General features: G+C 37.2%; 1 protein-coding gene across 7 annotated transcripts in view; it reads right to left on the bottom strand.

Annotated features, from left to right (window-relative positions):
• Positions 1 to 22,164, bottom strand: part of slc6a1 (solute carrier family 6 member 1) — a 118,975-nt gene that overhangs the window by 23,377 nt on the left and 73,434 nt on the right. For all 7 annotated transcript variants that reach the window (XM_062969994.1, XM_003217668.4, XM_062969995.1 and 4 more), the window contains one exon: positions 21,117 to 21,217. In XM_062969994.1, coding sequence (XP_062826064.1) covers positions 21,117 to 21,217 — 101 coding nt within the window. The remainder of the gene's footprint in view (positions 1 to 21,116; positions 21,218 to 22,164) is intronic.

The following is a 22,164-nucleotide window of genomic DNA, read 5'->3' on the forward strand; positions in this document are numbered from 1 at the left end:
AACCAATCTGGCTACTGTGATTTGAACTAATTGAAGTTTCTGAACTTAGTACAGAGGTAGCCAAATATAAAGCACATTACAGAAGTCACTAGCACATGCATTACCATCTTTAGGTCCTCCAACTCCAAGAAGGGGTGCAGTTGGTGTATCAGCTAAAGCTGATAGTAAACACTCCTGACAGTTGCATCTACCTGGGCTGACATTTGTTTGGATTCAGTTTCAATTTGCTTTTCTTCATCCAGGCCATTACCTCCTCCAAGCATTCATTTAGAAGAGACATGCTATTCTTAGGTAAGCGGTTTTTGAATGGGGAAATGCTCTAGTGAATTGAATCAAAAGCTAGTTCAGCATTTTGTCTCCACACTAGCCAACTAGATGTCTATGAACTGCCAATACAGAGAAGATTACAGTAGTATATTTATGTGCATTTTCTCCAGGAACTGGTTTTGACATGCATGCTTATTCAGACCCTAGCAGTAATATTTTGCCTTTATGATAATCTTCTTGTCTAAGAATTTCTGTAGTCATGATCTTCTTGACCACAACTATGTCTAATCCCTTATTAAAACCAGCCTGGTTGCAGACAGCACTATATCTTACAGAAACAAATAGTTCAACAAAATGTACATCATTTCGTTCAGAATTTAACCATGCAACTTTCTTGGATGGCCTCAAAGCAGCACTTCCTCACCCACTTTTCATGGCATAAATAATTCTCTTTCTCATTTTTCCTAACCTTAAAAACAATGCATATTGTATACTTTGCTCATAGTTGTTCCAACCCAGTCATTGTTTTCTGCACCTTTTCTAGATTTACATTTTTTTAAAAGGAAAGCACTCAAAAGTATAAACAGTACTACGTGTATAGTTTCATTCTATGAAGAAAAGACAATCACTCTTTCTGAATTAATTTGGATGCTCAGCCCTAAACAGTTCTGGCCCAGTTTACCTGTTCGAGTGCATTTTCCTCCATGAACCATCTAGGACAGTGGTTCTCAACCTGTGTGCCCCCAGATGTTCTGGCCTACAACTCCCAGAAATCCCAGTCAGTTCACCAGCTGTTAGGATTTTTGGGAGTTGAAGGCCAAAACATCTGGGGGCACACAGGTTGAGAACCACTAATCTAGAAGATTAAGATCTTTGGGGGAGGCTCTGCTCTTGGTCCTACCTCCTTTACAGGTGTGGTTGCTGGGGATGAGAGCAGGGCCTTCTCAGTGGTGGCCCCATGGCTTTGGAACTCCCCCCCCAGTGAAATTAGATGAGGACCCTTCCTCTTGGCCTTCAGAAAGAAAGCAAAGACATGGCTGTGAGACCAAGCCTTTGCTTAGTGAGCAGTGCAAGAAATGAATAGGGAATATGTGCAATTAACAATTGGAATGGCTTTGGATAATGATTCTGGATTATGTGATTTTAATGTTTATGCTAATATGTTTTAATTCAATGTTTTAATGTATAAATGTTGCCTATGTTTTATGGTTTTATATGGTCTTAATAGTTTTTATTTATAGTTACATGTTATTGTTTGATTTTCTTGTTCTGGTTTTTCACATGTATGCTCAGCATTGGATTTTGCCATGTTTCTGTTGGAAACCGCTTTATGTCCCCACAGGGGTGAAAAAGGTGGTATATAAATACAGCAAATAAATAAATAAATAAATAAATAAAAGTAATGATATCCTGACATAAAAGTAGCTTTAGGAAAATGACAATATAAACTTTGTGGAATATATGATACATATTTATTAAGACTATCTTTTGCATTTCCATATTAACACACTGTTTAATCTTTCCTTTTCCATTCTGAAATATAATATAGAAAAACATCAGCCCTGGTCCAAGGTCTTGCTTCTATGGAAGCATAATACTTCCTTCCTCTTTATATTGTAAAACATCTAATATGGGTCTTTCTCATGGAACCCTGACCTTATCTGCAGAGACACTATCAGCAAAACAGTTCTCCTCAAAAAGTATGAGGGGATTAGATTAGACAGTGCAATTTGATCTTTAAACTACATCAGTATATCTTTGGAACAATTATATACTATGCCAGTTTCACATTCTGAGTTATTTTGGGGAAGAAATTCTCATCAATAATAGATGAAGAGGAAATGCTTCTGAACTTAAAACCACAGGTAAGGGCCGATATGTCTGACCATCTTTCCTAATATGCCATCTGTTGTAGTAGGACTAGTTGTTGTAGTTATTATTATTATTATTATGCTTATTTATACCCTCCTTTTCTCTCCAACAAGGAGACTCAAATATTTTTGTAGAAATTTGTAGCTTTTCACAATCCTATCACATAAGAAAAAACTCCCCATCCCCCTGCATTTATGCCAACAAAGTTTTGATTTTTTTTGGTAATTTGGGCCAGTTAGTGTGGGGTTTGATACCATTTTGTTAATATTTTACATTGTGTTTCCTTAATCCTTAAGTGTTTAATTTCCCTAATTGCTCTTATCCAATTCTAATTTTCATTCTACTTATAATTTAATTCATCTTTCCATACCTCAATCAAAGTGTGTTTCATGTTGGGTGTGTGTGTGTGTGTGTGTGTGTGTGTGTGTGTGTGTGTGTGTGTATGTGTATATATATATATATATATATATATATATATATATATATATATATATATATCCCAATTCCTTTCTTCTTCTCAAATTTCCATTTTAAAATTTGGTCTAAGTCTGCTTCTGGGCTTTCCTTTCTTTACTATTCTGCTATCCCCTGGCTCATTTCATGCTATAATAGCCAGTTTCTTTCTCTGCACTTACTTTTTAACGCCTCTCAATTTTTGGGGGTCAATTAATAATTCTATACCAACCAACCTGTTCCTTTCCTTTGCCATATTTTGGCATCAACTGTACTACTAGTGTAGCACAAGTGTGGCAACTATTAAGTTTCATCCTGACAGCGATAAAAAAATTAGAAAGCCCAAAGTTCTCTGAGACTGATAGTGACTCGACCAAGGTGCCAAGATTGAAAAAAATCCCTAAAAATCAGTGGATGTGCAAATCTTTCTGAAACACTGGAGGAATGATGCTCTGGTTATGTTATGTCATTGTAGAGAAAGTCAAAGTAATAGCTCTTGTCATTTCTATTTTAAAAATATTATTTGTAAATCTATAAACATTTCCCAAAAATCAGTGGATGAGTGAAACATTCTGAAACCTGGGCAGCTTACAGTGTTAAATGTGTCTTACAAGCCTAGCAAGGTTCATTCTAATATCCATAAAATGACAGGAATAATAATGATTTTTTGGAATTTGGAATTTGAAACAAAATGGACCCCCTCAAGATAGTTTAGAAACACTTACAAAGCATATTAAATTTGTATTTTGAAACAAAACAGATTTTTGGCATTTCACACACCTCTATGATATTTTAAAAATCAGTAAAAATCTATAAAAACATAATGAAAGCCAAAAACCACAGCACCCCTTGAAATGATCTTGAAAACCATAATCTTTAAAAGAATAAAGAGATTTTAGCCTGCCACCAGAAGGATATTTTGGCTTCCCTGAGCAGAGAGCTCCAGAGTTGAGGGGCAGCCACTGAGAAGGAAGGCCTGCTCTCTCATTCCCACCAACCGAGCTTGAGATGGAGGTGGGACCGAGAGAAGGGCCTCTCCTGAAGATCTCAGGGCCCAGGCAGGTTTGTACAAGGAGATGCAATCAGCCAAACAGCCTGGACCTGAGCCATTGGTAGTATTGTTATCATTATCATTTTTATTTACATTCAGCCTTTCCCCATATTGAGTATCAAGACAACTTGAAACAGCTTAAAAATACACAAAAAATAGAAATAAAAATGGTTAAAAGCATAACAATGGAAAATAAAACAAATAAGCAGTATAACGCATTCTGAAAGGTCCAATTCTCCTGAGCAACCAGGAGGGTGCCAATCTAACTTCTGTAAAAGGGAGTTACAGAGCCTGGGAGCAGCCATTTAAAAAGCAATCACCTCTGTTCCTACCAGATAAACCTGTGAGAATATTGGGACAAAGAAAAGGAAATTTCTGGAAGATCTCAAATTATGGCCAGTCTATCTCTGTTTCAGTTGAAACACAAAACTCTTTGTTTGATTATAAAATAATATGAAGGATGCTGCCAATCTAAGTTCTACAGAAGGGAATTCTACAGAAGACCCTCACAGCATCCACTAAGAAATCTCTCTCCTTTATTTTCACCAGTTAAACCTGTGAAGGTGATGAGATAGAGAGAAGTACCTTTCTAGAAGATTTCAAACCATGGGCAGGCTCATATGAGACAACATGGGTTTTTTTTTAGATAACTTGGATTTTATCTTTATAGGGTACTTTGAATTGTTCCCATAAACACATCAACAGTTAGTGGAACTGCTGCAACAAGGGAGTGGTGTGCCTCTTGTAAGTTACCTACAGTGAGGGGGAGGTTTCCCTCTGTGGTAGATATCTTGTGCTGAACTTATCAATTTATGTACATACTACCATGACTAAGTTTTGGAGTGGCTTTGCACTTCTTGTGTACACATCTCATTATGAAGACAAATTATGTGAGCATGAGGCTCATTATGTACAGCATTTTATGTAGGAAACAGTGATGTCCCAGCAGGACCTGTATCACGAAGCAGAAATGTTCAAGTTTGTTAGTTGCTGCATGGTACTTCATGCAACAATAAAATAAGATTCCAAGAAATAATCTAAAATGTAAAATTAAAAGATAAAACATGTTTAATTCACTAATGTAAACATGTCATGTTCTCATCCCAGAAATACTCTGGAATTCTCAGTCATTTCCACTGTAATAATTAGAGATGTGCAAAATGGCTGAAATCCAATTAGTAATTCATTTTGGAGGTTCATATGACCCCTGTTTTAATTAGTAAAAATGTGGAGAAATACTGTTACAATTCGTAATCCAAATCTCCAACCCTTTGTAATTGCTTAGTTAAGATTTGTTCCATTAGCGACAATGGGGAAAATTGTGAGGCTTGTTTCTCATTTTATGGCTATCAGGATGAAACTGGATACACTTGTAGGCAACAAGTTTCAAAATGTTTTGGTCGTCCACTGATTTTTAGGAATTTTAAAAAGGTTTTACAAATAATCTTTTTAAAGCTACAAAAGGTCTCCCTAATGAGACAGCAATAAGCAGGGCATCAATCTTGCAAAGTTTCAGAAAGGTTAGTTCATCCACTGATTTTTAGGAATTTAAGAAGTTTTTTTCAATTAATAAATTCTTTTTTTAAAAAAAACTACAAGAGGTATCTACTCAAATTGTAGCACAGTGAGACAACATGAGCAGAGCAGATTCACAACAGTCTATCCACTCACTTTAAAGAAGTTTTTCAATTTATGCGCATGTGATTAACCTACACTAGGGCTATAATGCAAACAGCCCCGTTCTTCTGGCATAATCAAAATTCTGGAAAATGTAGTTTAAGATGGGATCTTTTGAATACTCTGCTACAGAGGTCAGAGCCTTTCCAAACAACATTTCCTGGAATTCTGCTCATACCAGAAGAACAGGCCTACAGTTTTAAGAGAACTGAGCAGAAGCTAAGGGCTTCCCTTCAGTTTGAGGAGGGAGTGGGAATTTGGAAAATTCTGAGAGTGCCTTGGACCACAAGAAGATCAAACCAGTCCATACTCAAGGAAATAATGCCAGATTGCTCACTGGAGGGAAGGATACTAGAGGCAAAGGTGAAGTATTTTGGCCACATAATGTGAAGACCGCTTGGAGAAGATCATGATGCTGGGGGAAATTGAAGGAAAAAGGAAGAGGGGCCGACCAAGCACACGATGGATGGATGGTATCCTTGAAGTGACTGGCTTATCCTTGAAGGAGCTGAGGGTGGCAACAGGGAGCTTTGGCATGGGCTGGTCCATGAGGTCACAAAGAGTTGAAAGTGACTGAATAAATAAACAACAAGCAAGACACACAGATGCTGAGGAGAGGCTGACAGTGAGGAGGAAGGGGCTACTAGGCCTCTCTCCCTCTGAATCGACAAATCTTTTACAAATCTCACAGAAAGTTTTAAAAGCTTGCACTTCAATTCATAAATGCTTTGGAGGGCTCCTTTCCAATTAGTAATTTGGAAGTTCGTATTTCCGAATTGTCTGAATATCTGAATTACGAAGTGGAGATCCAAAGCTTTGCACATCCCTAGCAATAATCAGTAATGTGGAATCAGTCTGACACAATGGCTACTTTATTAGACTACACTCAAGTCCATGGTATAAATGTTCAACTTAAGTGATTCAGCCTCTAATCCAATTTGAATACACATACATATTCCTATAGCATAAAGAACTAGTTTTCATAGGGTGAATAGCATCCAGGTATCTTTTGTCCTTCTATGTCCCAGATAGGATAAAATGTAAACAATTTTCAGGTGAGGGCTTCTTCTGTGTTATACCACTGACTGAAATGCACTGACTACTTTATTTTAGAATAATATCCAGGTTTTGGAACTGGCTGCCATTGTGGCCTGTTTTCAGTATCAAATCAAGACTACTGTTTAAACATGGTTTGGCAAAGGTTGATGATTTATTTTATGTTTCTTTACTGGTCTGATTATCATTGTGTGTTCTACCCTGCCTCGAGGATCCTTTAATTACAGAAATGTGAAAAACTCCAGAGATGTGGATAAAAAATTGATTGATAAAAGTCAGAGTAATATCCACAGCGAGAAATAATAATAATAATAATAATAATAATAACAACAACAACAACAACAGCTTTATTCTCCCCGAAGGCAAATCCAAACTAATTACTCATAGACTATACCAAATGCAATAGATAACAATGGAATGTCCATGGCATAAACTAGAATAAGGGTAGAAAAAATGTGCATACATGTAAGAACATTCAGATATAAGATTGTTAAAATTTCTCACAAAATTAGCCCTTTCACACAATGGAATATCCATTGGTATAAGCAGAAATGTAAAAAAAATGTATTCTATTTTTAAAATTTCAATTTAAAATACCCTTTCAACTTACAAAATTTCTCAGAAAACTAGCCATTTGACATCATTAAATCTCCCTTATGATCTATTGCCAATTCACTGAAGATTGTTGCTTCAATTTATTTTGAATGCATACATATACAATTTCATTTGATGACACCTATTGTCCTGCTCTTCACAAACCAGGTCAGCTATTGTAATTCTGAATTGGCTTTGCAACATGAAAGAAGAAAACCTCTCTGGTATGGGGCATACAGTAGGCAGCACATTAAACCCCCTACAAAATGACTGGTATTTACACAAAGATTTATTTATTTACTTACTTAATTTCCAACATTTATATCCCGCCCTTCTCACCTGAAGGGACTCACGGCGGCGTATACAATTGGCAACAATTCGATGCCTACACATAATTAAAACATAGCAATGAAGAACACTTCCGGTTGGCTGGTGATGGCGGCAGGCAGGTCCGACTGAGGCTCTGAGTCGGTCAACCGCTGCTGCGATCTGGTAGAGCACGTTTGCTCCCTCTCTCCTCGCGGTATGAGTTGGGGAGAGACGCTACAGCAACAGCAGCCTTAGAAACCCCAGCGCCCCTCACCCCTCAAGGGTGAGAGGCAGAGGGTTTGAGGCACAGCTGGGCTGGCGGATCGGCAATGGGAAGCAGGCTATAGTCTGCACGAGCTGCTAGCTACTGCCACGCCAAGGCAATAAAGACGAAGAAGGGGGGGAAGACCTAATACCCTCAGGAGGAAAGAACAAAAGCCAGTTCGACAAAAGCGACTAAGAGAACTGTGAGTGCTATCCTTAACTATATTGAAGATAAGGGGGAAAGAACTACCTAAAGGCCGGCTATAGGCTGGCAAGAGACACTGAAAGAAAGTCATTTGGAGAGGCAGCGGGAGAAGAAAATGCAGTTAAATTAGTGAAGAAGATCTGGGAATTGGGATAGATTCAACTGCAAACAGACGGGGTATTAAGAAAAGAAAAGAGGAACAAAGGGTCTCCGACCTTGAGCGCCATACTGTTTAGTCTATCCTAATCCTCTTCTTCCAAAACAACGAAAAGAGAACGCCCACTAAAAAGGTGGAGCCCAGAACTCTGGTGAAGCGGCAGAACTGAGTCACCACCGGAAGATATGGTAGCCCGGACGTAGATAGCTGTAAAAATAAAGAGGCGGGCAGGAAGGAACTGTGGCAGCTGGATCAGAGAGGCTAGCCATAGCAGAGAGTGTTACTGCCCTCTGCTGATGGATGAAAGAAAGTGCAAGCACAGAGAGGCTAGCCATAGCAGAGAGTGTTACTGCCCTCTGCTGACGGATGAAAGAAAGTGCAAGCACAGAGAGGCTAGCCATAGCAGAGAGTGTTACTGCCCTCTGCTGACGGATGAAAGAAAGTGCAAGCACAGATTCAAGAGGGAAAGGAAGGACAAGGGCAGGAAGAACAACGGAGCGCAGTGAGCCACTCTAACCCTCAACTCTGGAGATTCTTTTTTCTTTTTTTTCTTTTTCCTTTTTTTTTTTAAGAAAGAGAAAAGAGGGCTGGAAAGAAAAGAAGGCTGGAAGGAAGAGGAAATTGGAGAGAGTGTAAGGATCCAAGGAGCTGCAAGAACATTCCTGGGACTATCCAACCTCCCCCCCCCCTTTTTTTTTCTTCTTCTTCCCTGAACGGAGGCAAACAATGAACAATTCGGGAAGGATAATTAATTGAAACAAAAAACAAAAAGAAACCATCTAAAGAAGTTGCTAAATCCTTGGCAACCATTTGAATTAACTTTTTCTTTTTTGGATTTTATTTGATTTAGAAATACATATTTAGCGAACGTATTGATGTAATTAATTTCATAATTGATTCAATTTGCAGATAGGATGGGCCTCCTTTTCTTTTCTTTTCTTTTTTCTTTCTTCAGATTGAGATCAATATACCTATTAACTAATTTGAAGTATTGGCCGGCAATACTGAACAATTATCAAGATGTCCAGTATCAAACCGAGATCAGACAAAGATTCAAGAGAAATGAAGGACTACAAGTTTAATACTAGAAGATCGTCCATCCCAGAGGACAATTGTTGGAAAGACATTTTACGGGAGATCCATAAGATCTCTGAGAAACAGGATATACTCCAAAAAGAACTGCATTCCATAGCAGCAAAACAGGACTCCCAACAAAAAATGCTACAAGAGGAAATGTTAAACCTAAAGAAAGAGTTGCGTGAAGAGCTAGGCTCGATCAAAAAGGAAACTACCAAAAACTCAAATAATATAAATGAACTTAAAATAGAGAATAGAAAGCTGGACAAGATGAATTCCAAACTACAAATGAGAATCGATAACCTGGAGGAAAAAAACAAAATACTTGAAAAAGTACAGGAAAAAATGGAACACCAAACAATGGAGTTCCAATTAAGATATAGGAACGTACAGGAAGAGGCTGATGAAAACAGGATGGGTGATCACGCAGCTAACATCAAAAATACTGCAATGTACTGAACAGGAGGCATGCGGACAAATCGATAGGGTATATCGAATCCAAAATAGTTATACCAGGAAAAATAAAGCAATTAAAGACATAATAGTCCACTTTTTGAAAAAAAGTACTCGGGACGAGGTCCTGAGGAAAAGTGCCTCGAATCCAGTCACCTACAAGGAAAGGAGGGTGATCATTCTAAAAGAGTTTCCAAAAGTGGTACTTAAAAGGCGGAGGAAATACTTCTTTCTAACCGATGAATTGAAAAGACTCCAAATAAGATATAGGTGGGACAGATATGAAGGTTTGATGGCAACATATAAAGGTGAAAGAATTTGGGTTACATCAGAGGAAGAGGCAAAAGACTTTTATAAAATAATTAAAAGAGACATAAATAAAGAAACATCACCTCAACAATCGGGAGGAGGGAAATTTCCCAGAAACTCAAAGAAAAGGAGATTCGCCTCACCTAGAGAGGAGGAGTTAACAGTTGCTCAACTAGACCTGGCTGGGACCCTAGACCTGAATGAGGATTTGGAGGAAGAGTCATCGGAAGAAGAAGACAGGATCGAGGAGGATGAAGGAAACCTCAAAGATGAGTAATGTCAGTCTATCACTTAAATGCTTTTCAAACAATGTCAATGGGTTAAATTCTCCCATTAAGAGGAAAGTAATATTCAATAAACTAAAAAAGGAAAGATGTAGCATAATAGCCCTGCAGGAGACGCACATTTCCCAAAAATATAGCTATTTGTTAAAGAACGAAACTTTAGGGATGGAATTTATATCAGCTGACAAGGAAAAAAAAAGAGGGGTAGTAATTTATGTAGACCCAAAACTCAATGCGGCTGAACAATTTAAAGATACGGAAGGTAGAATGATCGCAGTAATGATAGATTCTATACTTGGAAAAATCCTTCTATGTAATGTTTATATGCCTAATGGCCCGAAGACAAAATTTGTTAAAGCATTAAGAGAAAATATTGAGAAAGTTGAATGTGATCAAATAGTTTTATTTGGAGATTTTAATAGGGTTTTGGACATACACAAAGATAAAACAAAACAAAAAACAAACAAAAAAATATCAGGGGCCCTTCCAAAAAACCTTCTTCTATTAAAAGAAGAATATGATTTGGTGGATGCGTGGAGAGAATGCAACCCAGAAGAAGCAGATTATACACATTATTCTAGTAGACATCAAACCTGGGCTAGAATTGATATGATCTGGGTCTCAAAATCAATTCTGCCTAAGATTAACAACATACAAATCCTTCCCAGGGAGGCATCAGACCACTGCCCAATTAGTATGCAGATTAATAAAGAACTGACTACAAAATATTGGAGACTAAATGAAAATTTATTGAGACAAGAAGAGGATATAAGTAAGATTAACAAGATGACGACCGAGTATTTCAGGTTCAATGATAATGGGGAGACCAGCCCGCAAATTGTCTGGGATGCTTACAAGGCGGTAGCAAGGGGTTTTTTGATTCAACTCAACTCTGGGAAAAAGAAAAAGAGAGAAGCAGAGGAGGAAAATCTGAAAAGAGAAATAATGAGGAGGGAAAAAGAACTGAAAAATAAGCCTAGAAATAAAAAATTAGTAAGAAGCTTAGAACTTCTAAAAAAACAAAAAAAGAGCCTGGAAATAGAGAACATGGCTAGACAATTAAAATGGGTTAAGCAAAACTCTTTCGAAAACGCAAACAAACCAGGGAGGTGGCTAGCTCGACTAATAAGAAAGAAGAAACAAAATCAACAAATAACGAAAATTAGAATACAAGATAGAATAACAACCATAGAGAAAGAGATAAAGGAAGCATTCAAGTTTTTCTATGAAAATTTGTATAAGGATGAAGGTATTAACCCCGAAAGAGTGATGGAGTATCTAGGTAAACAGAAACTAGAAAAGATATCAGAGGAACAAAGATTAAAACTCAATAAAGAAATTTCAGAAGAAGAAATCCTCAAAGTAATCAGAAAATTAGAAAGCAACAAAGCTCCAGGGCCTGATGGCTTTACAGGAGGATTTTATAAATTGGAACATAGTGAAGTAATTAGATATTTACGAAAATTAATGAATATAGCCTTACAAGAAGGAGTTGTCCCGGATTCATGGAAAGAAGCAAGGATTACAATGATCCCGAAAGAGGGATCAGATTTAACGGATGTTAAGAACTTCAGACCCATATCGCTATTAAATTCGGACTATAAAATCTTTACCAAAATTTTAGCAAACAGATTAAATGAATTTTTATCGGACTGGATAAGTGAAGAACAAACAGGGTTTTTGCCATCAAGAAATATTAAAGATAACGTACGCACAATAATTGATGCAATTGAATACTATGACCAAAACATTCAAAAAGAAGTAGGATTTTTAGCATTAGATGCCGAAAAGGCTTTTGATAATTTAAATTGGCAGTTTTTCAAATTAATGTTTCAGGAATTAGATATGGGCCTGCAATTCCAGAACGGGATCAATAGCATCTACAGCGACCAATGGGCTAGGATCATAATAAATGGGGATGTAACAGAGAAATTCAGAATTGAAAAAGGTACGAGACAGGGATGCCCGCTATCCCCTTTAATATTTATTTTTGCGCTAGAATTACTCCTTAAAGCGATCAATAGGGATGAGAAGTTACAAGGGATAAGAATTGATAAACAAAATTATAAATACAGGGCTTTTGCCGACGATGTTATATGTATTATTGAATATCCAAAACAGAATATACATAATTGGTTCGACAAAATTGGGGAATTTGGGAGGGTAGCAGGATTTAAGATTAACAAAAAGAAAACGATGATTCTCACTAAAAATATGTCCAAGGAAAAACAAAAGGAATTGAAAGACACTTCAGGACTAGAAATTCCATCTAAAATCAAATACTTGGGTATTTGGATCTCAGCCAAAAATAATCAACTATTAGACCTAAACTATACACTTAAATGGTCTGAAATCCAGCAAGACTTAAAGAAATGGACTAGCTTGAATCTCTCATTAATGGGAAGAATAGCAGCAATCAAAATGAATATTCTTCCCAGATTAATGTACCTATTCCAAAATATCCCGATTATTAGGAAACCCAAACTATTCAAAGATTGGCAGAAAGAAATAATGAAATTTATATGGAAAAATAAAAGACCCAGAATAAAGTATACCACAATGATATCCACAAAAAATACAGGAGGATTTGGTGTCCCTGACTTGAGATTATACCACGAAGCTAGTGCTTTGTATTGGATTAAAGACTGGATTAAATTGGAGGAAAAAAAATTATTAATTTTGGAAGGTCATGACCTAAGGAGAGGGTGGCATGGGTACCTCTGGTACGAAAAGTCAAAAATTTAAAAACAATTCGGAAATCACTACATTAGGTCAGCCCTGTTCAGAACTTGGGAAAAATATAAAAAATACTTTCACTCCAGAACTCCGATTTGGTTGTCACCATTAGAAGCCAACCACAGAAGGCTACTGGGCTGGTTAAAATGGCCCACATACAAAGAAATTTTGTTGGTTGAAACAGGGAATGTGGGAGCACCGAAACTAAAAGAGTTGGAGGAAATCCAAAGGATAAATAAGAATATAACATGGTATCACTATATCCAACTAAAAGAAGCCTACAAAAAAGATCTAATTATAGGATTCGATATGGAGCAAGGGTTTTGGGAAAAACTCCTTCAAATAGGAAAAAAAAATATTTCCATATTATATAACAAACTACTGAGCTGGATGACAGAATCAGAGATAATTACCAATTCTATGGTCCAGTGGGCTAGAAACATAGGAAGATCTATTTTAATACAGGAATGGGAATCAATTTGGCGAGTTAAAATGAAATACACCTATTCCACAGATCTGAAGGAAAATTGGTTGAAAACCATACATAGGTGGTATCTCACACCAAAAAAATTAGGACAAATGTATAAAAATGTTAATGCAAGCTGCTGGAGGTGTAGAGAACAAATAGGTTCATACATACATATGTGGTGGAGTTGCAAGAAAGTTAAAAAGTATTGGGAAATGATATTAGAGGAATGCAATAAAATTTTAGGAACACAATTCGAACTTAAACCCGAGCTTCTCCTACTAGGGCTATATGACCATCAGGATAATGTGGATTCTAATACAGATAAACTTTTCACCTTTTTCATCACGGCAGCAAGAATGGTAATCGCCAAGTACTGGAAATCCGAGAAACCATTGATGAAAGACTGGTGGGTTGACAAAGTGACTGATATAAAAGATATGGACAAATTAACCTTCTTATTAAAGAAGAAGGATGGCAGAAAAACAAAAGAGACGGACTGGTCCTGTTTGGAGGATTATTTAAAGAAATAAAGAGACTGTAAACAAGTGAAGGCAAAAACGACAGAAGAGTAGGAAGAGAGAAGCATGAAGACAGGAAGTCGCCACACTAACTGACGCCACACTATTCTCCCCTCTAACTGACCCGTACCTATCATACCTTAGATTCACCCAAACTCCCTTCTCCCTTCCCCTTCCTTCCTCCCCATTAGTCCTATCTACATACCCCTCCCTTATCAAAGTCAAAACCTTCTCTTTCCTTCCCTCACTTTCCACCCCCCCTTCCTCCCTCCTTTCCCTTTGTTTCTCCTTTCCCCCCATCCCCAATGTGTTTTGTTTTGTCAAAATTAATAAAAACTATTTTAAAAAAAACTTAAAAAAAAAACATAGCAATGAAAATCCAATTAAAATAATATAAAAATATAAAACATATGGTTAAAAATCCGTTCATTCAAAATCCTTGTGTTGTGGCTGTAAATAAGTCCTGGTCGTCTTTATCATTTAATCTTCGAAAGCCTGAGCACATAGCCATGTTTTCAGGGATTTTCTAAAACTCAAAAGGGTTGGGGCTTGTCGTACATCTCTGGGGAGGGTGTTCCACAACAGAGGAGCCATGACCGAAAAGGCCCTGTCCCTCGTTCCCACCAGCCGTGCTTGCGAGGCAGGCAGGACCGAGAGCAGGGCCTCACCAGATGACCTTAGGGATCTTCCTGGCTCATAGGGGGAGATAAGTTCGGACAAGTAGATTGGGCCAGAACCATTTAGGGCTTTACAGGTCAAAACCAGCACTTTGAATTGGGCTCGGTAGCATATCGGCAGCCAGTGGAGCTGGCTAAGTAGGGGGATGGTACGCTCCCTGTAAGTCGCCCCAGTTATTAATCTGGCTGCCGCCCGTTGTACTAGTTGGAGCTTCCGGGCCGTCTTCAAAGGCAACCCCACGTAGAGAGTGTTGCAGTAGTCCAAACGGGATGTAACCAGAGCATGGACCACCATGGCCAAGTCAGACCTCCCAAGGAACGGGCGCAGCTGGCCTATAGAGAGATGAAGGCATCTGCCATCCAAACTGACAGATAGCATCTGTTATAATTATAATTCTGTAAAGGCTTTCCTCAAAAGTGGATATGTAATACAGTAGTTGATTAACATCTTGGATGCAAGTGTATATTTAATGGTGGTAAACTACAGAGTAGTTATTAGTAGTAATCTATCTAGAGATTACTCCATTCAGTCATGCCGGCCACATGACCTTGGAGGTGTCTATGGACAACGCCGGCTCTTCGGCTTAGAAATGGAGATGAGCACCAACCCCCAGAGTCGAACATGACTGGACTTAATGTCAAAGGAAACCTTTACCTTTACCTATCTAGAGATAGATGAAATGCACTGAAATGAAACAATATTACCTTAGCCCCAGATCTTGGCTCCATAACAATTTTTGGGAACAATTTTCTTGCAAATATTTACTATCAGTGTCTATCAAATGGGCATCACCAGAGAAAAAGGATTTAAAGATCTATAATATGGTTCTGGAAACTATCAATTTAATCATATCAAGTGGTATCTGCCTTTCAAGGGTTGGGATTAGCTAGCCCTTGTGGTCTCTTCCTGCTCTATGTTTCTATGTTTCTAAGTATGTTCCAGTTAAATCTATGGTTTATATAAATAATTATACACTTTAATATGCTATACTGCACAACAGAATGGGTGTCCATTATTTTCTTCCATTGTTTAAGGCCTTTCCAAAAGACCAGTATTTTAGTGATTAAATAGTGAATAGATATTCAAATGCTCCTTACAATAAAGAAAATGAACGACCCACACTCATCATAAGTATATCAAGAGACGAGAACTCATTTGTCTACAGATATCAGAATTAGAACTTCATTTGATTCAAGGGTGAAGGGGGAAATACACTAATTTATCAACAAAGAAAATTAATAAGAAGGGTTCCAAAAACCTTGACAAACATTTATACCTCCTATACTATATTAAGTTAGTCCAAATCTGATCTGGATAGCATAGTTATATTTATTACTTAAGCAAACTAATATTTTATTAAAGGCAAGGTTCTCCCAGAGAAGGAACCTATTTACTGAATCAAAAGTTTATTAAATCAATAAAGGCTGCATACACATTTTACAGGGTTTTTGTGTAGATTTTTTTGAAGTGATGAAGGACAAAGCATTGACTTGGTGCTCCTCAGTCTTGTGAAATAGTACTTGTATGACACTATGTTAGTTTTCTTCCAAGCAATTTCTTTTGCAAAATGTTTTTGGAGTATAGTTGAAATATTTCCAAAATGTTTCACAGCTATGATGAAAAATAATGTTGTTCTGCAACTCTTGGGACCACTGTCATTATAATTTTAAATAGTCAATAGTTAGAGGACCAGTCTGTTTTTATGAGAGCTCTTGTATTAATAGGCTTTACAATTTAGCAGCACCAACCACAGATAGTTAGAAATAGTTTAATTTTCAGGTTATTTGTGGTTGTTTCTCTCTTTGATTTTGCTATGAGGGTTTTTTCATTTATTTCCTTTTCTTATTCTTTGTGTATGCTTTGCTTTAACCTTACTGAATGTACATAAAATTAGTAAAATTTCTTCAAAAAGGGAGTGATTTCAAATAACTTGTGGACTTACCATATTGCAACATGATGCTTTCTCTTTTAGTTAGTGCTGCAATATCATCACCACTTCCTCTGCTATCACTAGTTACAATCCAGGTAAAACCTGATTCATTGGATAGGGAGAGTAAAGGTAGGGGAATCCTCATCTGAAGTTTGCCCAAAGACCTTGCCTATTCGTAGTAAACAAAGCCTCCTCAGCAATGTTCCTCTTCTCTTGCCCAACTTTCATGGTCTTATTCAATTCCAACACCAACTGCCCCAATGCCTTCTAAGCCCTTCCAAAGAATACAGCTTTTGTTTCAGAAGATTTTTTACAGATTCTGTGTTGACACATGATAACTAGGTTGATTTTTCAGATGGCTATTGACCTTCTTCTTTGATACGTCTAGAAAGAATCTTTTCCCAATTCCTACATTCCTTTTACTATACAGATGGCGATACAATGCCTTTGTTTGTACTTCAGGCAGTGACTAAGAACAGTTGTAAAGAGACTACTTTGCAATCATTACTGTCAAAGATAATGTACATTTCAGTTAGTAAAAATGAGCCAATTTCCTTTCCGCATTCATTTGGCTAACCAGTGCAGTTCACTTTTCACCAACTGTGATTTCCACATGAATTGGGCACATTAGTAAGAACAGTTAAGGATAGAGCCAATTGGAAGACCATTTTCTGCTCTATTTTGTATAAGCAAATGTAAACATGAGACTAATAAACTGTCTATCATTCTAACACCTATATTTGAAAAGTAGGTAATATAAACCTTAGACTTCTCTTTAGGACTTTTATTTACATTTACCTTTGATGAAACAAAGCCTGAGATGACAATTCCTGTGCAGAATTCTCTCAATACAAAAGTTCATCCTCTCCCACATGAAATCAATTTTATGCTTGGATATTCTACTGATACATAAATTCTAATTTGGTTTATTCCAATCTTCATTACATGAAATATTATTATGGCTTGGGGGGGATCAATATTTAAATGTACAAATCTGTCAAAATCAAGGCAACTGAAAAGAGAAGCCTGGAAAAAACTAGTAAATCTATTTAAGTTCATAAGGTTAATATCTAATTCAGCTGAGACAGGCAATGCAAGTTCCTCTTCCCCAACCAACTCATAGCCTTTGGCTATTGGCATTTCTAATGTTTTCTAACACCCAACAAGGACACAGTTGGTCTCTAGCAACGATGTCTCCTAAATGGCAATAATACCAAACTTCTAGAGGGGGTTATAACATTTAAGGGTCCACTATTTTACTTTTCTGTCTAAGAAAGAATTTGAACACTAAAGTCCAATTGAGGAGTTTGTTTCTAAAAAGTACCAAATCCCCCCAAAATGAAAACTGAATTATTTCAAGCTCTCATGTGACTGTTTTACTTTTTGACAACTCATTTTTCAAACTATCTTGTTTATACAGGACAAGATCTTGTTGCAGTTGTTGAAGTTCTGAATTGGGAAGTATTGTGGAAATGCATTAGCTCCCTGTCCTCCAAACATCTCTGGGTAAAAACATTTCTGGTAGGGTGTTATAGAATAGAATTAATGTCATCGTGACATCACTGAGTCTTCAGAGTATCCTCTAGTATTAACTCTCATCCATTTTCCATCTCTATATTTGAAAAATGTGCTAGTGGAGCAAATGTTATTATACAAATGCTATCAAATCACATAACACAGAAATTTTAGCTTTTGCAACTGGATACTATTTGCTTGACTTGAGTTCCTTCATTAAAATGTGTTCATCAAGTGAAGATATCATAAGGCAAAAATTCCCTAACACAGTTAAGAGATCTACATTAGTCTCTACAATTGAATTATTGGAAAGCCAGTCTTCAATATCTGTCTTTAAAAATCAAAAACAAGGAAGCCATCTCTTTATATATCATTATTTCCAGGTCAAAACAAAGCATCGGAGTGAGGCATAGACCCATTTATCATGGTTTCAGAGTTTTCAATTTATGAAGATGCCTTGACTGCCCAACATTGCCTTGAGTATTCTCCTCATAGATAGTGTAACATTTATGGGTCCTTCCACACAGCCATATAACCCAGAATATGAAAGTAGAAAATCCACAATATCTGCTTTGAACTGGATTATCTGAGTCCACACTTCCATATAATCCAGTTCAATGTGTATTTTATACAGTTGTGTGGAAGGGTCTTATGTCTTTCCTAACCATGAAGGATACTATGATCTTCCTCTGTAAATAATCTCTCAGATCCTCTTTGTCCAAAGATCCCATTCAAATGCCTTCTTTTTCCATCTTTTTCTGAGTGAAAGCATATTCATCCAAATGGGCATAAACATTCCTTATTGTTCTTATGATTGAGGCATGCTTATATTATTATTGATGCCTTGAAGAAGTGATAATTGTCTCCTTGTCAAAAGCTTTATTAGACTTCACAAGTGATCTCAAATCCCAGCATCATAATTCCTTTCTTAGGCAGGAGATCTCTTGAAGTCAGCTGCAACAGCCATTGAATGGAGCTTTTTGTGTAAAAACCATGCAAGCCAGTGATGGATAATTGCACATACTTCTCCAGAATCACAGGTGGGGAGATGTCTCTCATTCATTACATCTTAGTTATATTAGCAATCTGTTTCCCCAGTTGCCCATGGATAAACTACCAAAAATACAAGAGATTTTAATTCTAAGCAGGATAGGTACACAAAAATATTCTACAAAACAGTTATTTCCAGGCTGAAAAGTTTATTTAATTTCTCAGTTTCTTTGTTCAATGCAATTCCTATGTTCATGAGATCTTAGGCATTTCAAAGGTACCAGACAGCTTCCTTAAAGGATAAAAAAGAGGGAGTAAAGTAGGATCGCTGACTTTTATTTTTGCATGTGCTTTTGTGGATACAAACCCACTTCTTTGGATACAGTATTGCCCTTCTTTCTTCCATCTCTTTATGTTGCAAGAGGGTAATACCTTTTTGAAAACTTCATTAAAAAACATGAAGCGATAGTATACCAGCAATTGAAACTTTAAGAAACAAAATATTTTGTTCCTCCTTCACAACTACTGTAAAAATATGAGTTATTTAAAATAAAGAGGCCTAAAATGTACAATTGCCAGTGTCATATTTGCAAAGGAATATGTCTAAACAGCTATTAAAATGAGAAAGATTCGGATTGAAAACCTACAGTTTCCTTACACAAGCTGCCTCAGAACTTCCTAATTCTCCCCTTTCAGCTATACAAATTCAAAAATCACACGTCCACTGATAGAAATAATACACTATCAGCTACATTATTTATTTCCTTCTCTCTTTGCTTCATATCCTTGCATCTATTAAGTCCTGAGCTCTACAAATACTTCCCTTTCTGGCTACTTTGAAGAATCAAGGGGCTACTGCCTTCTGAAGGCAAGAAAGTTCACCTATCCTGATGTAATTTCTGTGAAATTGTAGCCAAATGAGGAAAAAAACTAAACCAAACTAAAATCTTTAAATCTGTAGGTGTGAGTAAGCAAATGTTCTTTGAACAGTGTGTTTTAGAGATGCTCTCTGAAGTTTTAGTGACATAGTAAGAGCTCCTGATGGAGCCCCTGATGGCACAGTGGGTTAAACCGCTGAGCTGCTGAACTTGCTGACTGAAAGGTTGGTGGTTCAAATTCGGGGAGCGGGGTGAGATCCCTAGTTTCTGTTAACCTAGCAGTTCGAAAACATGCAAATGTGAGTAGATCAATAGGTACCACTCTGGCGGGAACGTAACTGCACTCCATGAAGTCATGCTAGCCACATAATCTTGGAGGAGTCTATGAACAACGCCAGCTCTTCGGCTTAGAAAAGGAGATCAGCAACAACCCCCACAGTTGGACACAACTAGACTTAATGTCAGAGGAAAACCTTTACCTTTACTTAGAGCTGATGAGGCATCTACACTCCCCTATAACCCCTGCAAGTCAGCAAGTCTGAGAGTTAGAATGAATTTCTTAGGATCTCATCCCATGGGTGGAGGGAAAGCAGGGAGAAAATTGAGGGAACCATCTTACTTCATTCCCTACTGCTGAAGTCCATCTTCTAAGATGGACAGCCACCCCACATCCTTTCCCCAGCTTTCCCTGTCTTCTCCCATTTTCCTCAGTTTTGAATTGGCTAGCACCTGACTCCTGTAGATGCATTCTGGGCTCTGTTTCCATGTGCTGCAGAAACAGAGTCCCAAGAGTCCCACCGGAAGTGCCCTTATGTCATGTAATGGCCTCCGAGGGGACTCCATTACAGAAGTGCATGGAAATGGAGCCCAGACTACGTGGGATGGGGTCCTTAATCTCCCTATCCTATTTTTCTTCATTAGCCTCTAGTTCTCTCCTTTTTTCTCCTTATCTGGGGTTTAGTCTCTCCTCCTCTAGGGCAGCTGACAGTCATGGTGATATTCACAGCAAGATCACTGCCATAAGTACAATGCAATATAAAATTATTGTTAAAAAACGATTACACAGAAATTGTGTATAATTTGAAGTTCACAATCAAAATGTATGTTATGTAAAAATACTACATTTCAAGAAGCCATAACTTTTGTGTGTGTGGGGCACTTGGGATAATATATGGCATATAAAGATCGCTTGTCTCTAGCCAATAAGATGGTGAGCAAGGGCACAGACTACTATATTAACTAGTCAAATGAAATCAAGCAAAATAAAATAGCTGGCCTTAAAAATCATGTATACTATGGCATTTTAAAGGTCTTCATTTAATCAAATTGAATTGAAAATATGATGTATAAAATGAGAGAAAGAAAATAACTTACTGTGGTAAAGGAGTTGTACAAGTAATATATTGCCCATGAAATTATCACAATGTAGTAAATATTAAGCCAGAAGGACAAGACTGCAGCAGCTAATCCTACACCTACAGGAAACAAAAATATGTCAGGATATTACAGATCACATATTTCTAGTTGCAAAATCATACTAGAAAGAATTTAGCCTAAAGGAGAACAAGAAATACTTCTCTTCTGAGCACTTATACTAGAATGAAAATAATTAGGCTGAGTACATCGATTGTTTTACTCATTCTTGAATAGCAAGGATCTCATGACCTTTAGTCTGGAATATTACTACAAAACTTGTTAATAACTCCTGAAAGTAAAATTACGCTCTTCATATAAGATTGTGTTGAAAGACATGGTTTCTTTGCCAGGGAACAATTGCAGGTAGGTTTATGGGAAAGATATTTAACAAGAAAGGCAGCTATGTTTACTGAAAACTACTAAACTCAGATTGCTGGAGAAAGGAAAGAAGATGGATAAAATGGTATTCAGTTACCAGATTAGTTTTATGTGGTTTAGAAAATTAGCTGACAGGTGGAAATTTGTCCATTGAGAAATAAATGCTGTGGATGTTGGATTGCAATATTGTCAAATATTGAAGGAATTAATATGGAACTATAGAGACTGTCCCACTTCCTGGTCAGCTGCAAAAACTGAATAGTTGAGAAGTCAACCCCTTCCTGTCTGACTTATATGCACACTTTCAAGGGGGAGCAGTAATAGCCCACAGGAACATTAGAAATACCATATACATGGCAATCTATTAACACATAATGAGTATGAAGGCAAAGTTATTATTAAACGGACAGTTTGCTTAGTCAAAAACACCAGACATCCTTGTTGAGAAGTTGATACTGTCTTCCCACAAATTCAGACAGATATGGAGTTGGAAAAATAGTGATGACTTCAATGTATTTTGACAGCTTGATATTTGTTTGAGGGATAAAAGTGCAAACATTGCAGCAACAAAGTGAAAATCTACAGCTATTCCTTCACAGATGTGCCAAATATATTTTGTCATATTTTA

The sequence above is a fragment of the Anolis carolinensis genome, chromosome 2 (genome assembly GCF_035594765.1).
Source record: "Anolis carolinensis isolate JA03-04 chromosome 2, rAnoCar3.1.pri, whole genome shotgun sequence".
NCBI lineage: Eukaryota > Metazoa > Chordata > Lepidosauria > Squamata > Dactyloidae > Anolis > Anolis carolinensis.